Here is a 22,311-nt window from a genome sequence, read left to right as displayed (position 1 = left end):
ATTCTCTCACCTCGTCTTTTGGTCAGAAAATTGGTATGAAAATAAGAAATCAACATCAATTTACTGTTCGCTTCATACACAAGGCCGTACATAAAATTTGAAGTTAAAAAGTGAACTATGAAAAAGTATAATATTAACTAAAAATATAAAGAATTTATAAAATTTTAAGAGGAAAAACATAATATTAACTAAAAATATTATAAAATATATGAACATTTAAATTTTTTTGAGATGATTGTTCCCTCTCGTTCCTCTAAGTCTATATTCATATACAATTTTTATAACTTTTCTTGTTATTTGTGGTTCCTATTCATGGTACGAGGAAAAGACTGATTCAGAATATCATATATTTTAAATTATTTGTTTTAACATTTATAATTTAGAGTTTAGATCGATCCAAACTCATCGAATCCGTATTTTGTTTCAAGTCATCAAAATGAAGTCGTGAGTTTGAACAAAAACAGTGTTTGTGGTCCTTATGACAAGAAGACTGATTCAAAATGTCATTGTCTCAAGTCATCGCTACTTGCTTTAGTTTTTTGAGTTTAGGCATTGTTTTGCATGATAACCTTCTTTCCAAGAGAAACAATTTGAGAAATTTTGGTGTAGTTTTTTAGTGCGACAGTTTAATTTAAGATTAATTTAAGACGGTTTCAACCATTAACCTTTCAATGTAAAATGTTATGCAAATTTATAATATTTTTTGTTACAATTGAAAAGTAACATTACAGGAGGTTTGAGCTTATAACCGAAAATATTAAGAAGAAATATGGACGTTCTTATTAAACATAAAGAAATATATATTATCCAAGTCAAATTGGTCCATGATCTAATCTGCATTAGCTCTACTGCTAGAGTTAAACAAGTCATCAGGGTCAACAATGCCAAACGACTGTTGCTGCTGCTGAGATGTGTTCTCTTGATGACTTTGCTGATAATAATAGGAGTTTCCATCGGCTGACATTGCGGAAGTCGCAGTACCACTTCGATTATGTCGAGTCCGGGAGAGATTCAAGTCAATGGGGCCTGATCTTCTGTTGGTTGAAAGGGGAGTTGTAGGACATCCTGTAAATCGTTGCACCAAGGTTCGAAAATTGCTGGTGTTAGCATTGAGAAGGGTGGTGGGCTTTTTCTTGGAAACTCTAGGCCGGCTATATAGCGGACGGCATCACTACCGCTATATAGTGAGCGCTATTACGTTCGCGGACGACTTTTAAGTCCCTGATACTCCTGACCTGCATGCACTGGCTTGAGCCCATTGCACAGGAGCTTCCTGGAAACTTCGTGTGTTAATATTATCAAACGGGTCACCATCCTACCACATGCGTGTAGGCTAAATTTTGGACATTTTGCCTTTGGCGAGTCTTTGTTTCTTGGTCAACTTATTGATTGAAAACAACTAATGAATTTAAATGTGGGTTTCCTTGTTGAAAATAGGATGGGCATGAGTTGGGTTCAGTCGATTTTTTGGTCAATTCGATCTAATCTGAAAATTATATATTCTTCACTTAGTCCGAATTTGATCCGAAAAATATACATCTTTTCCTCGACTCGAATTTAACCCATTTTTTTTTAGATAAAACTCAAATCCGACTCAATCCGAAATAATATATTTATAAAAAAATTACTTTTATTCGATAAAAAAATAAAGATTTAATTGAAAAAAATATATAGAGTGGTATTATTGTACTTATCCTTAAATATATAAAGTAAAATTACATTTTTTCGGATTTGATCGGGTCAGATATTTTTTATTCTAAATCTGAACACGATCTAACCTGAACTTGAGATTCTTTAAAAAAGAAATCCGATTCAATAAAATTGGATCAAATCGATACCTGTCGGGTTCGAAATCCTGTGCCCGTCCTAGTTGAAATTCTTTAATAAATCTCGGCTGTTTTACCCGTTTTTCTTCTGCATTAAGGTACGCATATACATCATGACATGACGATACATATGTTATCGGTCTAAATTGGATTGGATTACCAATGGATGAGTTTTGCCCAAGCAACATGCAATTAAAATTCTAGCTTTTGAAAAGTCGCCATAGCCTACTTGCTAGGTGCATATATGACAAGCTTTTATGTTCATATTTGGCATAATCTCGTTCAATCCCTAGCTTCTACTCCCTTTTCCTCTAGGTTCATAAAAGATTAAATTGAAATTTAGGATTAAATTGATATAATTGCAAGTTTTAGAAACTAGAGTGAAAATAAATAGAATTTGGATGTCATAAACTAGAGAAATGTAAAGTTTAGTTCCAAATTTGAAAATTCTAAGGAGGGACCCACGGTTGTTGTCCAGGTCAGTTTACAAAAAATTTATTCCAACGATGCCAACGACCATCCGAAATCATTCATCCTGAACCCGACCCTACATAAGAAATGTAACCGTTGCAAGGTGCAATAACATGTTTTACTACACAATTTTAAATAAGTGATAAGTAGTTTAATATCAATTAAGTAGGTCTTGAGTTTGAAATCTTGTATATGAAGCAAAATCCCTACTCATTCACCAAAATTAAGTGTGCGACACAGATTAATCTGAACTAAAAGGAACGCAACAAAAAAACCACTGTTGGGGTAAAGAAGAGAGAAAACAACACATAAAGGACCATATATCATACAAGTACATTTACATTTAGTGGGGTTGCTCCCTCAATTCCGCATGAATAAAAAGGAGAGGTAGGAAAGAAAGTCCACAAAGCTGGGAAACTTGGCTCAGATATTCTTTCTACTCGACAGTAATTTCTAGTATAGTGGTAAGTCTGGGTTTTTTATATCTCCGCAAAAGTAAAGACGAGCACACCACACTAACAGAAGAAAGAGCCATACAGGCACCAGCTGCCCACGGTGGCAACTTAATCCCCAATGAAGGATAGAGTACCCCGGCAGCGATTGGAATTGCAATCACATTGTACGCCATTGCAAAAACATAGTTCCACCTTATACGGCTAAATGTTTTCCTGGAGATATCGATGGCTGTGATCACATCTTCCAAGTTATTTCTCATTAAAACATAGTCCGCGGCTTCTATGGCAATATCAGTCCCCGCCCCAATTGCCATACCAACATCTGCAGCTGCTAGAGCAGGAGAATCATTGATCCCGTCACCCACCATAGCCACAATGCTTCCATCTTTCTGGAATGATCGTACCGCATCGGCTTTTCCAGCTGGCATTACCTCTGCTCTAAAGTCATGAATGCCCACCTGTCCAAATAAAAATACAATTTGTTCAATCTACAGTCCGCACAGACTCAAGGCATGTTACCTTATTATTGTTATGAGCAGATTAGATGAGTTTTCAACTTGCATCGAACCAGTAAATTCCAATACAGCTGACACAACCGATGCAATATCGATCGTTGTATATGAGTAAGCAGTATTTCAACAAAATCCCAGAAAAAACTAATGCAATGCATATGTATGTATGTAGTATACGAACCTCCCTAGCAACAGCCTGAGCTGTCCTCCAATTATCCCCTGTAACCATGACAGGTATGACACCCATTTTCCCTAAGCCTTCTATGACCACAGCAGCTTCTCTCTTCAATGGATCTGCTACACCCAAAACTCCAATAACATTATCATCATAGGCTACAAGTACGCCTGTCCTGGCACTCTCTTCCAAATCAACAACAAATGTTTCTACATGCGTAGGAATGCTAATTCCACTTTCTGTAAGCAGCTTCCGGTTACCAACCTATTCATAAATACCATGTTTGATAAGAGTAATAAAGACAATTTCTTAAACCTCATAATTTATAAACAGCCATGACCGAGCACTCACAAGTATTTGCTTTTCTTTAATGAAACATTGAATTCCTCTTCCTGGCACAGCAGAGAACTCAGCAACATCAAGAAGCCATGCAAAAGCAGGGGATCCTTTGCTGCTGTTTTGGGCATCTTCTGTCAGCGAATTTTCATCAAAGAAATGGAAGTGGCGCACATAGTCAACTATTGCTTTGCCCAATGGGTGTTCGCTGCTAGCCTAAATAATGAGAAGAAGAGGGGAAATTCAATGACTGTAGAAATGCATTTAAAAAGGAGGCATGACTACTCTGTCCTTCAATGTAAGTCTGCTAATAGATTTGCTCTTTTTATTGTTTAAATTCCCTTTGTAGGACATGAGACCAGAAATGGCATGATAATACACACACACGGGGAGAAAACTTATTTCGAATCTAGTCAGACTGTTAGAGATTACCTCTGCAGAAGCCACCAACATAAGGAATTCTCCACGATCTATCTCAGAGAAAACTTTTGCAGTTGTGACCTTAGCTTTGCCCTGAGTTAAAGTTCCAGTCTTGTCAAATATAACATACTTAACCTTCTGAGCTCTTTCCAGCGCATCTCCTCCCTTTATCAACACACCATTATTAGCTCCAACTCCTGTAGCAACCATGACAGCGGTTGGAGTAGCCAAGCCAAGAGCACAAGGACATGCAATAACCACCACGGATATTGAAAACATAAGGGCGAAAACAAAGTAATTCCCATTTTCAGGAAGCCACTGCTTTGGGTAGGCTCCAGAAACTCCACCAACATACCTGCAATAAATCAATAAAAGTACCCAATATTAGATGGTCACATATTTTATATCACAAAAAGGAAAATATAACAAAAAAAGCCGTTCAGATCTTACCATCCCAACCATGTGATCAAGGACAAAGTAACAATGGTAGGAACAAAGACACTTGCTACCTGCAAGCCACAAAAACCTTGTATTAAGGACTAAACACAACGTCCAAGCAAGATAACAAAATTGCACATAAACAAACAGTTTCTTCCAGTAATGACTTCATAGCTGCTACAACATTGAACATAAATGTTTAATATGAAAATATAGTAAAAAAATAAGTGTCCAAGGGTGTTCATTTAATAAGGGAACCTCCAGTATTTTTGCATTGAACTTTGTCGCAGCCATTCCAAACTTAAACATAAACCATTTGATATTTTTCAATAGAAACTACTTAATTTATATTTTATAGGCTCTAATCATCATTTGAAATTAATGTTACCAAAAAGAAGAAACAAGTAGTTTCCTGCAGCTACTTCTACCAGTTTCTCCTGCAACAAAAATTTTCCCACTTCTCTTCCACCATTTCCTCACACTCCTAAAATGTTAATTCTTTCAATTTCATATTCTAACAAAAAAATAATTACTTTAGGGATAGATTTATCATATTTTCTTTATCCATGTAAACAGATGACATTAGGATAGTATACTGATAATATACAATAGATTTAGTCATAAAAAAACCCATGAGCTGATTCAAATACTAACATTTAAACATTTCATGCATTTGGATGGCAATCAATATTACTATCTAACCAACCAAGACCCTAAGAAGAGTTTAAAATAATCATTTTCGAGCCAGGTAAACATGCATCGTCTTTTCTTCAGGACACCAAAAAATCAAGTTCCATAAGGAAAACTTACAAAATCAGCGAACTTCTGAATAGGAGCTTTGGACATCTGGGCAGTCTCAACCAAACTAATTATCTGGCTCAATACTGCTTCAGAACCAACTTTGGTGGCCTTAATGTGAAGAGCACCATGTAAATTAATCGTTCCTCCAATAACTGGTGAATCAACCTCTTTCAAGACAGGTACAGACTCGCCGGTTACCATGCTCTCATTTACATAACTTGAACCCCATACAACAATACCATCAGCGGGAAGCTTTGCACCGGGAAGAACTTTTAATGTATCACTAGGCTGAATTAACAAAGCATCAACTTCCCTTTCTCCAATAATATTTCCAACTGCAGAAAGAATAAATACAAGGTATCCATTCCTTCAATTTTCGCACTAAATTTGATCCAATTTAACACCATATAATACTATCAATTATCTAAATAAGAAAGAACTGATGGCATGAATAACAAAAGTAAAGTCAAGATACACTACAAACATTTACCAAAATGAAGCAAAGATTAAGAAACCATACCATTGTCTGTAACCACCAACAATGCAGTAGCTGGTGCAAGTTCTACTAGCTTCTTGATGGCATCAGATGTTTTCCCTTTCGCAAGGCATTCCAAATACTTTCCCAATAATACAAATGTTATCAGCATGGAACTTGTTTCAAAGTATGTTGGTGACCAAAACCCAGTTACTGCACCATAAAGAAGCACACCAACAGAATAGAAATAAGAAGCTGAAGTACCCAATGCAACCAAAACATCCATGTTAGTTGAACCATTTTGAAGAGCTCTGGCAGCTGCAATGTAGAAACGCTTCCCAATAACAAATTGAACAACACTAACTAGTGCCCATTTCAGCCAATCACCCATTAAGAAAGGTCCACATCTCCAGAGCAAGAAGGCATCCAACAAGGGTATATGTGGACAAACTACTCGAATTAGAAAGACAGGAATCTGGATCAGAACAGGCCAACAATTAGTTCAAAACAAATAAAAGGGAGGAGGAGCCAATTAACACTTTTCAATATGCAATGCATTACATAGAAAACTATCGGTGTTGTAAGATTCCAGAAAAATGGTACTGTTTGGAGGCCATAAGACAAAGTGTTCTTTTGCTTTCATGTAAATGGCTATATAGTTTCAAACACAGATTCTTATAATCTATCCCCTTTAGCTTCTCGAATGCCTATAATGCAGAGGAAAATATATGCTGCAGCATATCTCAAAACTAGACTACTAGTAAAGAAGAGATGTAAAAGAATACTCACACTGAGAAACAAACTGGAAGTAAAAAGCTGGAACATAATTGAGCTCTCTTTCACATCTTTAGTATTCATTCTTGCATATGGGTTCATAACATGCAGTTTGAACTTCCCTTTACTTCCTCCTTCAATTCCATCAACCAAGGATCTTGAACTGACAACTTCAGGATCAAAAAGAACTTCAAGTTCTCCAGTAGTTCTGTCAAAACGAAATTGTCGAACCCCTTTCAAGCTGCTAAGTATGCCTTCCAGAAGCTGTACATCTAGCTCATTAAATACACCAGAAACCCCAAGAATGATTTTATCCTGCTCACTACTCTGTACAAGTGAGGCTTCAAAACCAGCATCTTCAATTGCATTGACTATATCATCTTTACTAATTACAGTAGGATCATATTCAACTTCCCCTAATGAAGTGGCTAAGGAAACAACAGCCCTACTAACACCAGGAAGATCTCTCAAAATGCCTTCAACAGAGTTTACACAGGCTGCGCAGGTCATACCTCCTATTGTAAACTGCCCCACAAGCATTCCACGTGGCTTTTTTCCAACATTGCTGGGTTCAGGTAGAATCTCAGCCTCAAATCCTGCATCTTCAATGGCATTCTTTATGTCTTCATCCTGAATTTCAAGGAAGTATTAGAGATGATTTGGTTCACAAAAGCTCCATTTTCGAAGTACTTGCATTTATTTAACTCAAGCTCATGAACTGAACCCAAGATAAGTAGGAGTTTCAAGTACCAGACATAAAGATTACAATAGAAATCCAGGCACCACACCCAAGAAGGAAAAAGTGCTGACCCCCCCCCCCCCAAAAAAAAAGGTGAAACAATAGCACAAATCTTCTCCACATATTCAAAGTAAAAAAAGAAAAGATAAAAAAGCTTATGTCTTCTAACTGAGCAGATCATATATACTATAATATTATAGCCTGACGCAAAACTATTTCCCCATGAAAAAAATTAAAGAGAGAACAATCAATTAAATAGAAAGAGATATATATAAAGCGAACCTAACAGAGACACCATCAGTTGAAGCAAGAAGAGTAATGCTAAATAAATTTAATCTAGACCCACTAGTACTTTAGAGAAAAGGTAATATGATTACAACACTGGATGAAAAGAAAATACCACGGATGCAGCAAAGCATGTGATATGCTGTATGTTTGTTTGAGAGTGAAAGATAAAACACCAACGTTCATTAGAAGGTCTTTTTCGGTCCCAGAAAATCGAGAAACTAATAATTTACACGCTGCAAATGGATGTAGCGATCATGATGAAACACATAAAGTCAGAAACATCTATCATTTTCTCAAAGAATTTTCTACAGTTACAGATAAAACACATTAAAATCAGACTTCAAATGCAAAACGTGTACAGACAAATAATCAACATAACTAATGAAAATTAAAACTCCATAAGCTCCAAGCCAAAGACCAAACAACACTATACTTAACCGAAAGTGTGGAAATAAGATTACGGTTTACGCATTAAAATCAAAAGATGCACTTAAATGAAGAGAGTAACTAATCGACTTCACCTGACATTAATTAAGCTAATTTTCACTAACTAAACGAACCCAGGACTATAATCGAAAGTCAACCGTGAAATAAAATAAATGAAACCAAATCTATCTAATTAAGCAAACCCAACAAACTTAATTAAAAGGAAAGGTAAGGTAAGGTAAGGTCAGGGCAGTAACCTTAACCAAATTCGGATCAAAAACAACATCAGCACGGTTCTGCAACAAAGCCACGGATGCTCGGAAAACCCCATTGATGCTCTTCAAAGCACCCTCCACGGAATTGGAGCAGGCGGAACACGTCATCCCCGTAATAGTGACCTGAATTCTCCGCATATTAGCTTCCTCGATACTTACCGACTTAAAATCTCTTGCGTCAAACGAATCCAAAAGTCGCGTACCTTCATCTACGTCGACGGGATCGTCAGCGCGTACCGGCGAGGAATAAGAGGATCTCCTGCCGCCGGCAGCCTGCGATGTCAATTGCAGGTCCGGAGGGCTCGGCGACATTAGGGAAGGGAAGAAAGAAAAATGAAGAGAGATGAGAATTGAACAAAGAGAGATGAAATCAGAGGGAAAGAAAAGGAAAATTGTAAGACAAAAAAAAAAAAAAGATTTATGAGAGATTTCCGAGGTAAATGGTGGAAACAGCAAATTTTCAACTACAAAGTTTGCTTGGCTTTGGCTTGCTACCAAATTGCCCCCTGCCCTTTATGTGGATTTACCGTTAGACCGCTTAATGAACTACACGAAACGACACAACGTAACACAACACAACACAACACAAAACAACACAATCGCCCTTTGTATTTCTTCCTAACTAATCAAATTAAACAAATATTCATACTTTATATTTAGGATAAAGTAGACAAATGGTTCCTCGACTATAGAATACTACTTTGTTGAGTCCTCTAACTATTAAAAGTTATAAAATAGTCCTATGACTATAGGAAGTTGATTTGTTGAGTCCCTCGACTATTAAAAGTTACAAAATGGTCACTTGACTATTTATTATGTTTCAAACTCATCATTTTCCCATAAAAAATTAACGACCGTCTAAGTTGGACGTTAACATGCTGACTGAAATATAATAGTGGTTTCAGATTATGATATCATATTTTATCATATCTCAGTTAGCATGTTAACGTCCAGCTAAGATTACTGTTAATTTTTTAACAAAAAAGGATGAGTTTGGAACATAGTGAATAGTTTGATGATCATTTTGTAACTTTTAATAGTTAAGGGACTCAACAAAGCAATTCACTATAGTCAGGGGACCATTTTGTAATTTTAATAGTTGGGGTCTTAACAAAGCAGTATCCTATAGTCGACAAACCATTTTGTAACTTTTAATAGTTGGAGGACTCAACAAAATAATATCTTATAGTTAAAGGACCATATGTGTACTTCATCCTTATATTTATTAAGAGTGTATTCGATTTTTTTTAATAAAAGATGAATTGAAGTGTATTATAAAAGTGAAATTGAAGTCGAATGACATAAAATTAAAAATTTACAGTTTGCTTCAGTTTTATAACTCTTACATGTTTATCAATTTTCAAATTCAACATCAAAAAAAATAAACTTCAACCTTAAATCCAGTACAAACACACAAGGTTAAAGTCAAAAAAAAAATTATTAGTTTTAAGAGTTTATATATTTAAGTTTTTCTTATAACAAAATCAAAATGAATTTGATTTTGATCATTTGTTTAATTCGATCTGATTTGAAACAGACATGTTTTTTAGAAAAATTGAAATTGAATCAAATGAAATTATATATTTAAAATCGAAATGAAATTAAGTCACAAAATAAAAAAACTGAACTAAATTGATATTTTGAAAATTTCAATTTATTTTAATCAACCCTAACATTTACTATTTTCCCTTTTGTTTTCAGACAATAACATCTCAATTCAAAATCCTTGTCCTCTTCTAACCTTGAACTCATTTCATTATGTACAAATGTAATACTTTTTTAAAGAAAAATTATTAGTAGTTTTTTTAGGATTAAATTTGATAAAATGGATGTATAATGTAATATTTGTGGACAGAGCTTATAACTCAATTATTCAATTTTTGATCCATATCCACCTTATTCATAATTTTAGTTTTAATACAGATGGTAAAATAATGATGTTTAATAACAGTATTTGGAATTGACTAAGTCAACTTTCTATTGCTATTAGTTGGTTGATATAATTAAGAGTAAATTACAAATTTGGTAACTGAACTTTACTTTCTCTCATATTTCACTCATTGAACTTTAGCTCTTTTCAATTTTCTCACTAAACTTAATTCATTGGGGGTTTTTTGGTCACTCGACCATTTTCTCACTAACGACGTTGTAAATGGGCTATTATATAGATGCAAAGCGACGTCGTTTTGGTGAAAATTTTATTTTTTTTTAAAACGGCGGATTGACAAAAAAACTCAATGTATTAAGTTTAGTAAAGAAATTGAAAACTTTTAAAGTTTAATAAACAAAATAGGAGAGAGATTAAAGTTCAGTGATGAAATTGATACTTTACCCTATAATTAAACACCTGACCAACCTCCTTTTACAAAATCTAGGAATATAGAATACGAGGGACAGTCTTTTTTTTAATATAATGCTTTTTGAACATAAAATATTGGTTGTATTTTAGTCAATTATCATATATGAGGAGGCTATTAAAGTTTTTAGAAGAATTTTGTCGATGATCAAAGTCTTCGAAGAGTTTTATCCTCTAATTATTTATAATCTTTTGATATGATCTACGGTAGATTTACATAATTTGTTGGAATCCAATCTATTGTAAGTAATATCTTTACACTCTGTCATCCTACAAGTAATCATCATGATCATAGGCCTGACATCATCACAACATCACTATGGGTAATTATATATACTCATCATGCAAGATTGAGGGATTAGAATTCTCTTTCTTAATCAAACATCACTCGTCATTTTCAGATAACCATTCTTTTTAAAACTATCAGTTATGACTCTCCACTCAAATTAAAAGGGATGAATCATATAGTCGCCAAAATCCATATTTTATCATAAATAATTGATGCTATGAGTGTGTAATACTTTATGAACAAAAGAATAAGTCAAAATGACCCCCCCCCCAAAAAAAACGAAGCAAGCAACCCAACTTTTCATCATCTTCCCGAAATTCCCATGACGTGCTCAGTTTTTCTAGCCAAAAACAACAGGACTAGATATGGCCCCGTATACTAACAAAGCGTCTTGCGATTTTAAAACTTGTAAAATGAGTTGTAGAGTTTGTATACGACCCAACGTACTGTAGAGTTGCCCCATTATTTCACTTTCATCCTCTTGAGTGGAAATTATCTTTTGATCTTTGAGAGAAATTTTCTTGTTAGAAATATTTTTTTCTTTCCTTTTTAATTTTGTAAAATATAAAAAAATTGAATGTGAAAATTTTGGAAAAGCAAAATAATGTCTCTTATTTTAGACTTACAATTGAATCAAGATATCAATTTACTGAATATCAAAATAAACAATTCACTTTTTTAATTTTTAAAAGATTATAACATTTTGAAAAGTGTCATGATTGATGAGTTAATTTAGGAAGATAATGCGATTTGGATTGACTTCACCTTAGGGTTTTAAAGGTTTCACGATCATAGACAATATTTGTACTAATTTCAAAGTATCAATACCCCTTACTTAGTAGCCGTATCGAAGCCATACAAATAATATTGATATTATATAAATAGTATCGATACTGACTACACAAAATGGTTAAGACATCATCTCGAATAAAATGATGTCTAATTTTACAGAATTTTTAGTAAAACAAATGACATTAGTATTGTCACACTTAATCAGAATGATACCAACATCAATTTCATGATTCATAAATTGTTTCATATATAAAATTTGTGCACAAAAACTATCAATCGAAATATATTTTATCTCGGTCAGAGCCGACTAATAGGGTAACACTCTAAGCGATTGCTCCGTCCTATTTTTTTATAGGGTTCATAATTTTTTTTCCAATCATACTCTTTACCTTTATAATTGAAGTCTTTAATTTTTGGATTATTACACTTTTAAGTGCCTAAACTATACATCAAATTGACTTTTGGTGTCTAGGGAATTTTTTTCCTACAAATAGATGTTGTCTAACATTTCCAATATTATTCTTTAGGTGTATGGATTGTAACAACCATTAATTTGACCGTTATCTACCATGTGTCAAGCATATAAAATTTTTAAAAAATTAATATTATAATTATAAAAACCCAAATTTGTTTTTCATCATCAATCAACACTGTTGGCCCGTGGTCGTCACTGTTGACACCATTAGAATCGTCTCACTGCTGCGACCAAACCTAGTCCCTCACCCATCGTGAAACTATGCCGATCATCATGAAAAATACCGCAAATGGTTGTTGGATTTCTAAGTTTTCCCTCATTTTTTAGCAATTTCGACGGCTACATGATTGTCACCATTGATTTCCTCGCATTGCTTCAAACAAAACCCAGCCAATGGTGACCTTTCGTTATCATTGGGAGGAGATGGACGATGCAGGGTTTATTATTTTTAAACTTTTACCTTTTTTTAAAATAATATTTTTATTATTAAAAAATAAAAAATATAGCGATATACACCTAAAAATGTAATGGAGAAAACGTTAGGAACTTTATTTTTAATGGAAAATTCTTTAAGCACCAAAAGTCAATTTGAGATATAGTTTAGACATTTAAAAGTGTATTAAACTTTAATTTTTTTTTTCAATCTTATTTTTTTTACCTTCATAACTTAGGCCTTTAATTTTTGTAATCCCACTTTTCACCTTTATAGTTGAGGCCCTAAAATTTTTCAATAATACTTTTTACCTTTATAATTAAGGTCCCTAATTTTTTCAATCTCACCTTTTACCATTATAATTGAGTCCCATATTTTTTTAATCTCACTTAGTAACTTTCTATCTTTATAATTAAGGCTCTTAATTTTTTTAATCTAACTTTTTATCTTTATAATTGATGCCCTGATTTTTTAAATTTCACTTTTTACCTTTATAATTGAGGTCTCTAATTTTTTTTTCAATCTCACTTTTTACCTTATAATTAAGGCCCCTAATTTTTTTAATTCCATAAAGTTCTCACTTTCCCATCCATTTCTCCATCCGTCTCATTAATTCATTTAATTTCGAATTAAATCTAACAATATTTTTCTCTTTTTTGCATTCTTCGATTTATCAAATATTCTTTAACTTTTAGTCTTCTTCAATTTTAATCTGACGGTAAAATAATACACTATTCTTTATTTTTATTCATTATTTAAAATCAAGAATCATATCATACCTAAATTCATTTTTTTTATTTATTCTCTTAATTGTGTTTAAGGTGTTTTCTTAACAAATTAATGAAAATAATGTTTGACAAAATTTAATTAATTTTCTAGGATTTATTATTATAATATTAAATTAATTGTTCAAAGTAATAGAATATACTTCCGTTTTATAAGAGCTTATTTCTGAGTTTCGCTCAGGGTTCCAAACATATTCGAGACGACTCTGACCTCGGTGATTGATTATGCAACACTATTTTGTTTCTTTGAAAAACTTGAAATCAACACATTATTAATGAATTCATATGTACCAGATGTGTTTTTCCTATCTAATTTGTAACTTTCAAAATCTGCATCCTAGAATGTGTCCAACCTAAAGATAAAGTCTCTAAGATATCGAAATCCTAAACTATGACTGTATCTATGATATCTAATGACCCTCTTAATGACTTGTAAATATGATATTTAATCTCTAGTGATAAGATAAAGTAAAGATCCAATTATAAACCTATATAACCTAAAATCTACACATTTATATTCATTATATTTGTGTAAATGTTAATTGGTGTGGTTTGAGATTTCACATCTCCCAGCCTAATTATTTTGAATATATCATTGATGTATTTGACTTGATTGATGAATATATAATTTCTCTTTTGCTTGATTTGAAGTCTAAAAAAAAGAAAATAAAAAGAGAGAAAACTCCTCCATCATGCTTATCTAAAATTTATCTTACATAAACTTAACAAATTATTGACAAAAAGAATCATTAATAACACTTAAAGTAATATCATCAACATAAATTTGTACTATCAACATATATGTCTTTTCTTTTAATAAAAAGAATGATAAAAGACTCGAGCTGGTAAGAGTAAAGATTAAAAAAAATTAAATTTACCTTTTTAATATTTTAATAACTTTTCTAAATATTCTTTTTGAAATATGTTTGAACTTTTTATTGGTTTTAATACATTTTCAAATTGTATATTTTAATAATTCAAAATCATCATTATTATTAATTACTTACATGGTTTTTAGTTAGTTTTAATTTATTCATTTTTTTAAAAAATAAATCCTTTAATTTTTTGAATCATATAAACCCTTAAAATTTTCAAGAAAAAATAATCAATCAAGCCCCTCTTTCACATCATCATTTCATGTTTCGATATACTTTGCATACACATTACTCAAATCTGAAACTTTTAAAGAAAACAACATTTCTTTTTACAACTATGGTCAAGTTGAAAATATTTTGATGTTTCGATATAACAAATAAAGTGTAAATGAATTTTAATATTTTATATTTGATTTGAAAAATAATATTCGATTAAAATAATCAAATATAAAAAATATTACTCCAAGTTTTCAAATGACAATTTTAATCCTTACTTAAGTATAAAATTGTGTTTCAATCTTAAAATATTTTTGAAACAATTTTTACAAAGTATTTCGAACCATAATCGAGCCAAAAATAAGTTTTATAAAGGGAGGTACCGATACACTCCTATATGTACCGATACACCCAAATTTCGAATGAAATAAAGGTACCGATACATAGCTGATGTACCGATACACTCCAGGCTCCGAGAAACATCGAATGTAATTAGTGTACCAATACCCCTAGGGTGTACCGATACACTTGGTCAAATAACAGTCGAAATATTTAAATTTTACACTGAGTGTACCGATACCCTTTGAAGGTGTACCAATACACCTACGCTCCCAACAGATTTTTTACATGGAAAACATACAACAACGGCTCTATTGACTTCACCAATGATCCCCAACGTTAAGAATCAATCCAAGGTGTATTTAAACAAGTTCTGAAGCCATTGATCAATAATAATTAAGAAAGAAACAAAGAGAAAGCCTTAAACATCAAGTTTGCGCAATTCAAGCCCTATTTTCATTCAATATTCATTTTGCTTTCAAGAACACCATTTGTACTCAATTGTATTCATTATTGAGTGTTCTTTCTTTGTTCTAGAATTGTGCAAACATCTTGCCTTGAGAGGTTTTTCTGTAATTTGCGAAATTTGTAATTTTCTCTTTGGGAGAGAGTGTTCTCAAGAATTTGGGGTATAATTCTTGATGGAGTTGTAAGGATACTCTTTGTCGTCAAAAGAAAAACAAATTAGTGAATTTGTGGAAAATACTTATTGTGGATAGCTAAGGTAGTGGACGTAGACTTTGGTTGAGAAAGTTGAACCACTCTAAGTCGCTGTGCAAATATTTTCAATTTTCTGCAAAAGCTTCCACCAAAATTTTTATTGTCAATTCACCCCCTCTTGGTTATTTTGTCGATCGATTAACTCAACATGTCGTTTAATAGGTTCTTTTAAACTTAATAATTCATTTCATGCAAATTTTAATGCATTCATGTTTTTTCCCTTCTCGATTTCATGTTATGTTCTTGTTTCCATATAATTTTAAAATTTGTCTCATATCTCATATCTCCTATTTTATATTTTATGTAAGAGTTAATTGCAACATATATCCTCAAACTATGATCTTCATTTTAAATTGGTCCCTAAACTTTTGAATATTCCAATTTCATCCTCAAATTATGATACACATTATAAATTAGTCCTTAAACTTTTTAACATTCCAATTTCATCCTCAAACTATGACCCTTATTCTAAATTAACCCCCAAACTTTTAAATCATTCAATTTTATCCCTAAATTCATCCCCAAATTCATCTAAATATGTAATTAATTTTAACCATAGTTTAACCTAAAAGTTATTTTTTTCAAACATATAGTAATATAGCTTGGCCTTACGATTTTCTTAAAATGGAATGCAATTATATATACATATAATCTGCGATGAAATTGAAATGTTGAAAAAGTTTGAGGGCTAATTTAGAATGAAGGATATAGTTTGGGGATGAAAATAAAATGTTTAAAAGTTTGAGGACAAATTTAAAATGATAATCATAGTTTGTTGGGATTTTACGGAAGCTCTAATCGACAACCGAAGTGGTTCGCCAAGAGGGGTCGGGTCGGCTTTTGTGTTTAGGGAGTAAGGATATTGAAAGATAGAAAATTGCACAACGATTTACAGTGGTTCGACTTCTCAACCAAGTCTGCATCCACTACTTTAGCTCCTCACCAAGGATTTTCCAAAAAATTCACTAATTTGTTCTTTCTTTTTATAGGACAAAGAGATAACCTTTACAAACTCCCTAGTTTTTCACGGGTTAAACTAGAACCTTTCCCTAGCTTTTAGCAGGCTTAGCTAGAACCAAAACTCCTTTACAATGAAAGAAAATATAAACAAGAAAACCTCTCTAAGGTAGGTGTTTACAATAATTAAGCTTATAAGAACAAAAATATTTACAAGAGAAAGATGAAATAAGAATGAAAAACTCTTCTCTTGTGTTTTATTGCTTTGATAGTTGTTCTATTCTTTCTTCAAGTGTCATTAGCTTGTATTTATAGCTTGAAATGAGTTTGAAGTTGTATATAGCCGTTGGGGATGATTTGGAGCCGTTTGGGGATTATTTTTCTGCAAAACAATGCTGTCCAGAACAGGGGGTATCGGTACCCCTCTAAGGGGTATCGGTACTACCTTTGTTAAATTCAAATTAAAGTAGCCGTTACTAGCCGTTGGAGCCTTGTAGTATCGATACTGCCTAAGGGGTATCAGTACTGCATTGCACTATGGTATCGATACCCTTGCATGGTATCGGTACCCATTTTGCATTTTGTAATTTGAGCCTTCATGGGGTATCGGTACTACCATGTGGGGTATCAGTACTACTTTCACAGGGGTATTGATACTACACAATGCGTATTGGTACCCATTTGCATTTTTGCTCAAATCCGAATTTAATGGACTTTGAATTATTTTTGAAACCTTTTAAAAACTTTGAATAAATTCAATTCAAGTCTAAAAACATTTTCCCTTAAATTTGTTATATTGAAACATAGTTCTACAATCTCCCCCTTTTTGATGTAACAAAACATTTGAAAATCGATTTAGGCAAAACTCCCCTTAATAAAATGTTTAATGAAAAAAATACCAATTGTTTACAAAAGGATATCAATTGTTAAAAAGATACCAATTGTTGGAAAATATATGAAAATGTTAAGCTCCCCCTTATTCATTAAGAAATTGAATTTTTCAAACCATACATCTCCCCCTTTTTGTTATATAAAAAATAATTCAATCTTTGAAGTTTGAAGTTTGAAGTTCTAAAATAACATTGGAGAGTAAGTGATAAATTTGACATTTAAAATTTATTTGAAAAATCAAAATCTCCCCCTCAATAAATGCATTTCAAAAAAAATTTAGCTTTAAGAACTTGACACTTAAACAAAATTGAATTTCAACAAAGAATAACAAACATGTTAGTAGTACATGAAATTCAATGTATCCAAGTCTAAAATACTTTATGCAATATCAATTGTTGAAATTAAGTGCATATGCATAAAGCTTTTCAAAAATGTTATGCATTAAAAAAAATTGATATCAATTGTTAGAGAGATATCTTATACAATTTTAAGTACATGCATAAACATTTAAATTTAGGTAAAAAATTTAAAATTTTGATATCAATTGTTAGAGAGATATCATTTGCATAAAAACCAATTTTGACCAAAATTTTATTATGATGAACTAAAAATTCTGAAAAATCATTAAAACTTTAAAATGTTCATCATAAAACCTTTTTAACATACATGAGATTAAAAATATAATGCATAATCATTTTAAAAAAACTCATGCATGATTAAAATCAAATGAGTAACCAAATAACCAAGATTAAAAGCATTAAGCTTAGAGGTTACCCATTCCTTTTTTTCATGTGTAGCTAGAGCATCTTGAATATCATCACTTTCATCATCATTGCTCCCACACACCTACAAGAGACATTTAAGTGGATTTTGGTATCCAAATTGCTTTGGATCCTTGAACGTTAGTTTCAATGCGCTTCTTCCCTTAGGAACTCATACTTGTCTAATTTTAAAATGTTTTCCTTTCTTCAAAGGACAAGTATATTCATTATGACCATGATAATGTCAATGTGAGCATTTTGTCATTTTTAAACATAATTTGTTGTTTTTAGAAATTAATTCTTTTTATTTTGTTAAGCTTTCAAGCTTAAATTTTAAATCAAAATTTTCTTTTTCTAAATCATTTATTTTGATTTTTGAAAGCTCTAAATCATTTTTCAAAATTTCATTTTGATTTTCAAAATCAGCTTCTGCTTTCAAAATCGATTTATTTTCAATTTTGAGTTTTGAAATTAATTTTGTATATTTGGAATTCATGATCTCAAATCCCAAATACAACCTATTATAAGCATTTTGCAACTCATCAAAAGTAAATGAATTAAATTCATTTGAGTTAGAAGATACTCGAATTCTTCTTCGGTGGCCATGAGGCATAGGTTGACTACTTCATCTTCATCACTATAGGATGCAACAAATGTCTTCTTCTTGCTTGACCCCTTTTTCTTTAGAAGAGGACATTCATGATTGACATGCCCCTTTCTTTGACAATTGAAGCACAACAGGGGACTCTTCTTCTTGGTTGATTCATGTTTCACTACCATGGAAATCATGAATCTCTTAAGTTCCTTGAAGAGCTTGGTCATCTCATCTTATTGTTTATCATCATCTTCATACATCTCATCACTTGAATCTTGATAGCTTTCATTGGTGGATTTGAAGTCAATGTCTACCTCATTCTTCTTCTTGTTTTTCGTCTCTTCATTTTCTTCCTCTTTCTTCAACATCATCTCATGAGTGAGAAGAGAACTAATTAGTTTGTCGAGAGTGAGAGACTTTAGGTCTCTAGCTTTAATAATAGTCGTCTTCTTCGATTGCCACGACTTTGGAAGAGAGTAGATCATCTTCCTCACAAGCTTCTCATTAGGGATTACTTCCAAATCCCCTGAGACCGATGACAATCACAGAAAATATATCCGTCATAGCTTTGATGTCTTCATCGGGTTTCATCTTGAAATTCTCGTAGCTATAGTTGAGAAGAATTTTCTTTGTTTCCCTCACTTCGTCGATTCCTTCATGAGTGACTTGGAGCTTATCACAAATCTCTTTGGCAGTAGAACAAGAGGATATTCTTCTATATTCATCTGTGCCTAAAGCACAAAAGAGAATATGTATAGCCTTAGAATTAAGCTGGAACTTTTTCTTCTCTTCATTACTCTAATCGTCATATTCACCAGGTGGAGTGGAGTAACCCCTCATGATTGAGTTCCAAGCTCTTAGATCGTAGGCTCGAATAAAGAACATCATTTTATTCTTCCAATGAGCACAATTTGCTCCATTGAAGAAGGTTGGCTTGTTGACCGGCTGTAAATCCATAATATGTGAATCTTCAATATAATACGCACCGGAGGTTGAAGCCATTTCTTTGTCGGTTGCGTCAGGAATTGGTAGAGCGTCTTCTAAGATCGTCTCAAGGATGTTAAGCCTTCTAACGAGTCAAACTCTAATACCAATTGTTGGGATTTTGCGGAAGCTCGAATCGATAACCGAAGTGGTTCGCCAAGAGGGGTCGGGTCGGTTTTTGTGTTTAGAGAGTAAGGAGATTGAAAGATAGAAAATTGTACAGCGATTTATAGTGGTTCAACTTCTCAACCAAGTCTACATCCACTACCTTAGCTCATCACCAAGGATTTTCCAACAAATTTACTAATTTATTATTTCTTTTTACAGGACAAAGAGATAACATTTACAAACTCCCTAGTTTTTCACGGGTTAAACTAAAACATTTCCCTAGCTTTTAGCAGGCTTAGCTAGAACCAAAACCCCTTTACAATGAAAGAAAATGTAAACAAGAAAACCTCTTTAAGGTAAGTGTTTACAAGAATTAAGCTCACAAGAACAGAAATATTTACAAGAGAAAGATGAAATAAGAATGAACAACTATTCTCTTGTGTTTTATTGCTTGGATAGTTGTTCTCTTCTTTCTTCAAGTGTCCTTAGCTTGTATTTATAGCTTGAAATGAGTTTGATGTCGTATATAGCCGTTGAGGATGATTTTTTGGGGATTATTTTTCTACAAAACAAGGTTGTCCAGAACAGGGGGTATCGATAGCCCTCTAAGGGGTATCGGTACTACCTTTGTTAAATTCAAATTAAACTAGCCGTTGAAGCCTTGTAGTATCGATACTGCCTAAGGGGTATCAGTACTACATTGCACTATGGTATTGATACCCTTGCATGGTATCGGTACTCATTTTGCATTTTGTAATTTGGGCCTTAATGAGGTATCGGTACCCGCCTTCATAGGGGTATTAATACTATACAATGGGTATCAGTACCCATTTGCATTATGTAATTTGGGCCTCATGGGGTATCGGTACCCGCCTTCATAGGCATATTAATACTACACAATGGGTATCGATACCCATTTGTATTTTTGCTCAAATCCGAATTTAATGGACTTTGAATTATTTTTGAAACCTTTGAATAAATTCAATTCAAGTCCAAAAATATTTTGTCTTAAATTTGTTATATCGAAACATAGTTCTACATAATTTAGGGATAAAATTAGAATATTTAAAAGTTTAGGGACCAATTTAAAAGAATATGATAGTTTGAGGACATATGATGCAATTAACTCTTTATGTAGCCAATTTCTTTCCCTTGTCCATCTTTTTCATTAGCCTTTCTTTCTTTGGATTATTTACCAAAATATCATCCAAAAAAATTGTCTATAATTTTAACACTTATTTAAGATTATTTTTTAATATATCACTCTTTTGTATCATGTAAGCATAAGACGTTTTCTACAGGAAATGTCTTCCTACTTACGTGGTACAAAATGGTCACAACTTTTTAAGTTGGGTGTTTCTTATAGAACACACCTACTGTCACATCAGCAGAAGATGCTTCTTACAGAATGTGTCTTTATCTACGTAATAGAAATAGGTGTTAGATTAGAAATTAATCAACAATGAGTGTTATTGTAATAATTAATTACTTTTATGTGATATTTAGGTAAAATAGCCTTCTTTCTCTAGTTAATCCAATGACTAAAATGTCCATAACAGCAGACAAATTCATTGCTTTGTTGTCAGCTTGATAATGCATTTCAATCTCCAATTAAGCTTTCTCGTACAATAAGAATTGTTTTGTATACTATAGAGTTCTTTTTTAAAGTTACGTTATAGATTTGTTGGGTTTAAATTATAGAGAAAATAACCTCAGTGACCAAAAATCCCATATAATATACGATTTTAACCAACTTTTTCCGGATTTGCCAAAATGACCAACAAAATCGCAATGCGATCGCTAATTCGCAACGCGATCTCCATTATCGCAAATTCGCGTTGCATTTTCGCAATGTGATAGTTGAAAATCGCGTTGCAATGGTCTACAGTATCGTTGCGATTTTCCCAATTCGCAATGTGAATAAGTAAATCGCAACGCGAATTGGGAAAATCGCAATGCGAATAAGTAAATCGCAACGCGAATTAGGAAAATCGCAATGCGATACTTACTATTGCAATGCGATAATAAAAAATCGCAACGAGATACTTACTTTCGCAACGCGATACTGACTTTCGCAACGCGATAATACATAATCGCAATGCGATTTTCAAAGCGCCATTAGTATCCTGGCCAAGTATTTTATTTTTAAATTCCAAACATGAATATTAATATATTGGAACACTGAACTGTCCACAATATATCCCGTAATCGCAACTCATAACCTAAAACCTAAAATCACAACTCAGTCCCATTTCCATCTCTCACTCTCTCACCCATCTCCGACGAAATCCATCCCCATCTCCGGCGAAATCCGTCTATCTAAA

General features: G+C 32.8%; 1 protein-coding gene across 2 annotated transcripts; it reads right to left on the bottom strand.

The window, feature by feature from the left end:
• Positions 1–319: 319 nt before the first annotated feature.
• LOC120120485 (copper-transporting ATPase RAN1-like) lies at positions 320–8,805 on the bottom strand. Of its 2 annotated transcripts, XM_039140119.1 has the most exons (10): positions 8,394–8,805; positions 6,699–7,313; positions 5,955–6,384; positions 5,444–5,769; positions 4,646–4,704; positions 4,208–4,550; positions 3,791–3,991; positions 3,446–3,703; positions 2,716–3,210; positions 320–329 (listed from the first exon to the last, which is right to left on the bottom strand). In XM_039140119.1, the coding sequence occupies exons 1-9, from the start codon at positions 8,721–8,723 to the stop codon at positions 2,734–2,736; spliced, it is 3,039 nt and encodes a 1,012-aa protein (XP_038996050.1). In that variant the 5' UTR covers positions 8,724–8,805; the 3' UTR covers positions 320–329; positions 2,716–2,733. The 2 variants fall into 2 exon arrangements, with proteins under 2 accessions (XP_038996050.1, XP_038996049.1); XM_039140118.1 differs by lacking the exon at positions 320–329 and having other exon boundaries at positions 2,557–3,210.
• Between the last annotated feature and the right edge of the window lie 13,506 nt (positions 8,806–22,311).

This window comes from Hibiscus syriacus, unplaced genomic scaffold (genome assembly GCF_006381635.1).
Source record: "Hibiscus syriacus cultivar Baekdansim isolate YM2019G1 unplaced genomic scaffold, ASM638163v2 tig00110339_pilon, whole genome shotgun sequence".
In the NCBI taxonomy this organism is placed as follows: Eukaryota; Viridiplantae; Streptophyta; class Magnoliopsida; order Malvales; family Malvaceae; genus Hibiscus; species Hibiscus syriacus.
Note: the sequence above shows the minus strand (reverse complement) of the source record. Positions and strands in the feature narration are given on the sequence as shown.

Coding starts and splice junctions, on each gene's coding strand:
- LOC120120485 (XM_039140119.1), bottom strand. CDS start 8,723: ATGTCGCCGAGCCCTCCGGACCTGCAATTGACATCGCAGGCTGCCGGC. Junction 6,385..6,698: donor CTTCCAGTTTGTTTCTCAGT/GTGAGTATTCTT, acceptor GTTCTGATCCAG/ATTCCTGTCTTTCTAATTCG. Junction 3,704..3,790: donor TTAAAGAAAAGCAAATACTT/GTGAGTGCTCGG, acceptor ATTTATGAATAG/GTTGGTAACCGGAAGCTGCT.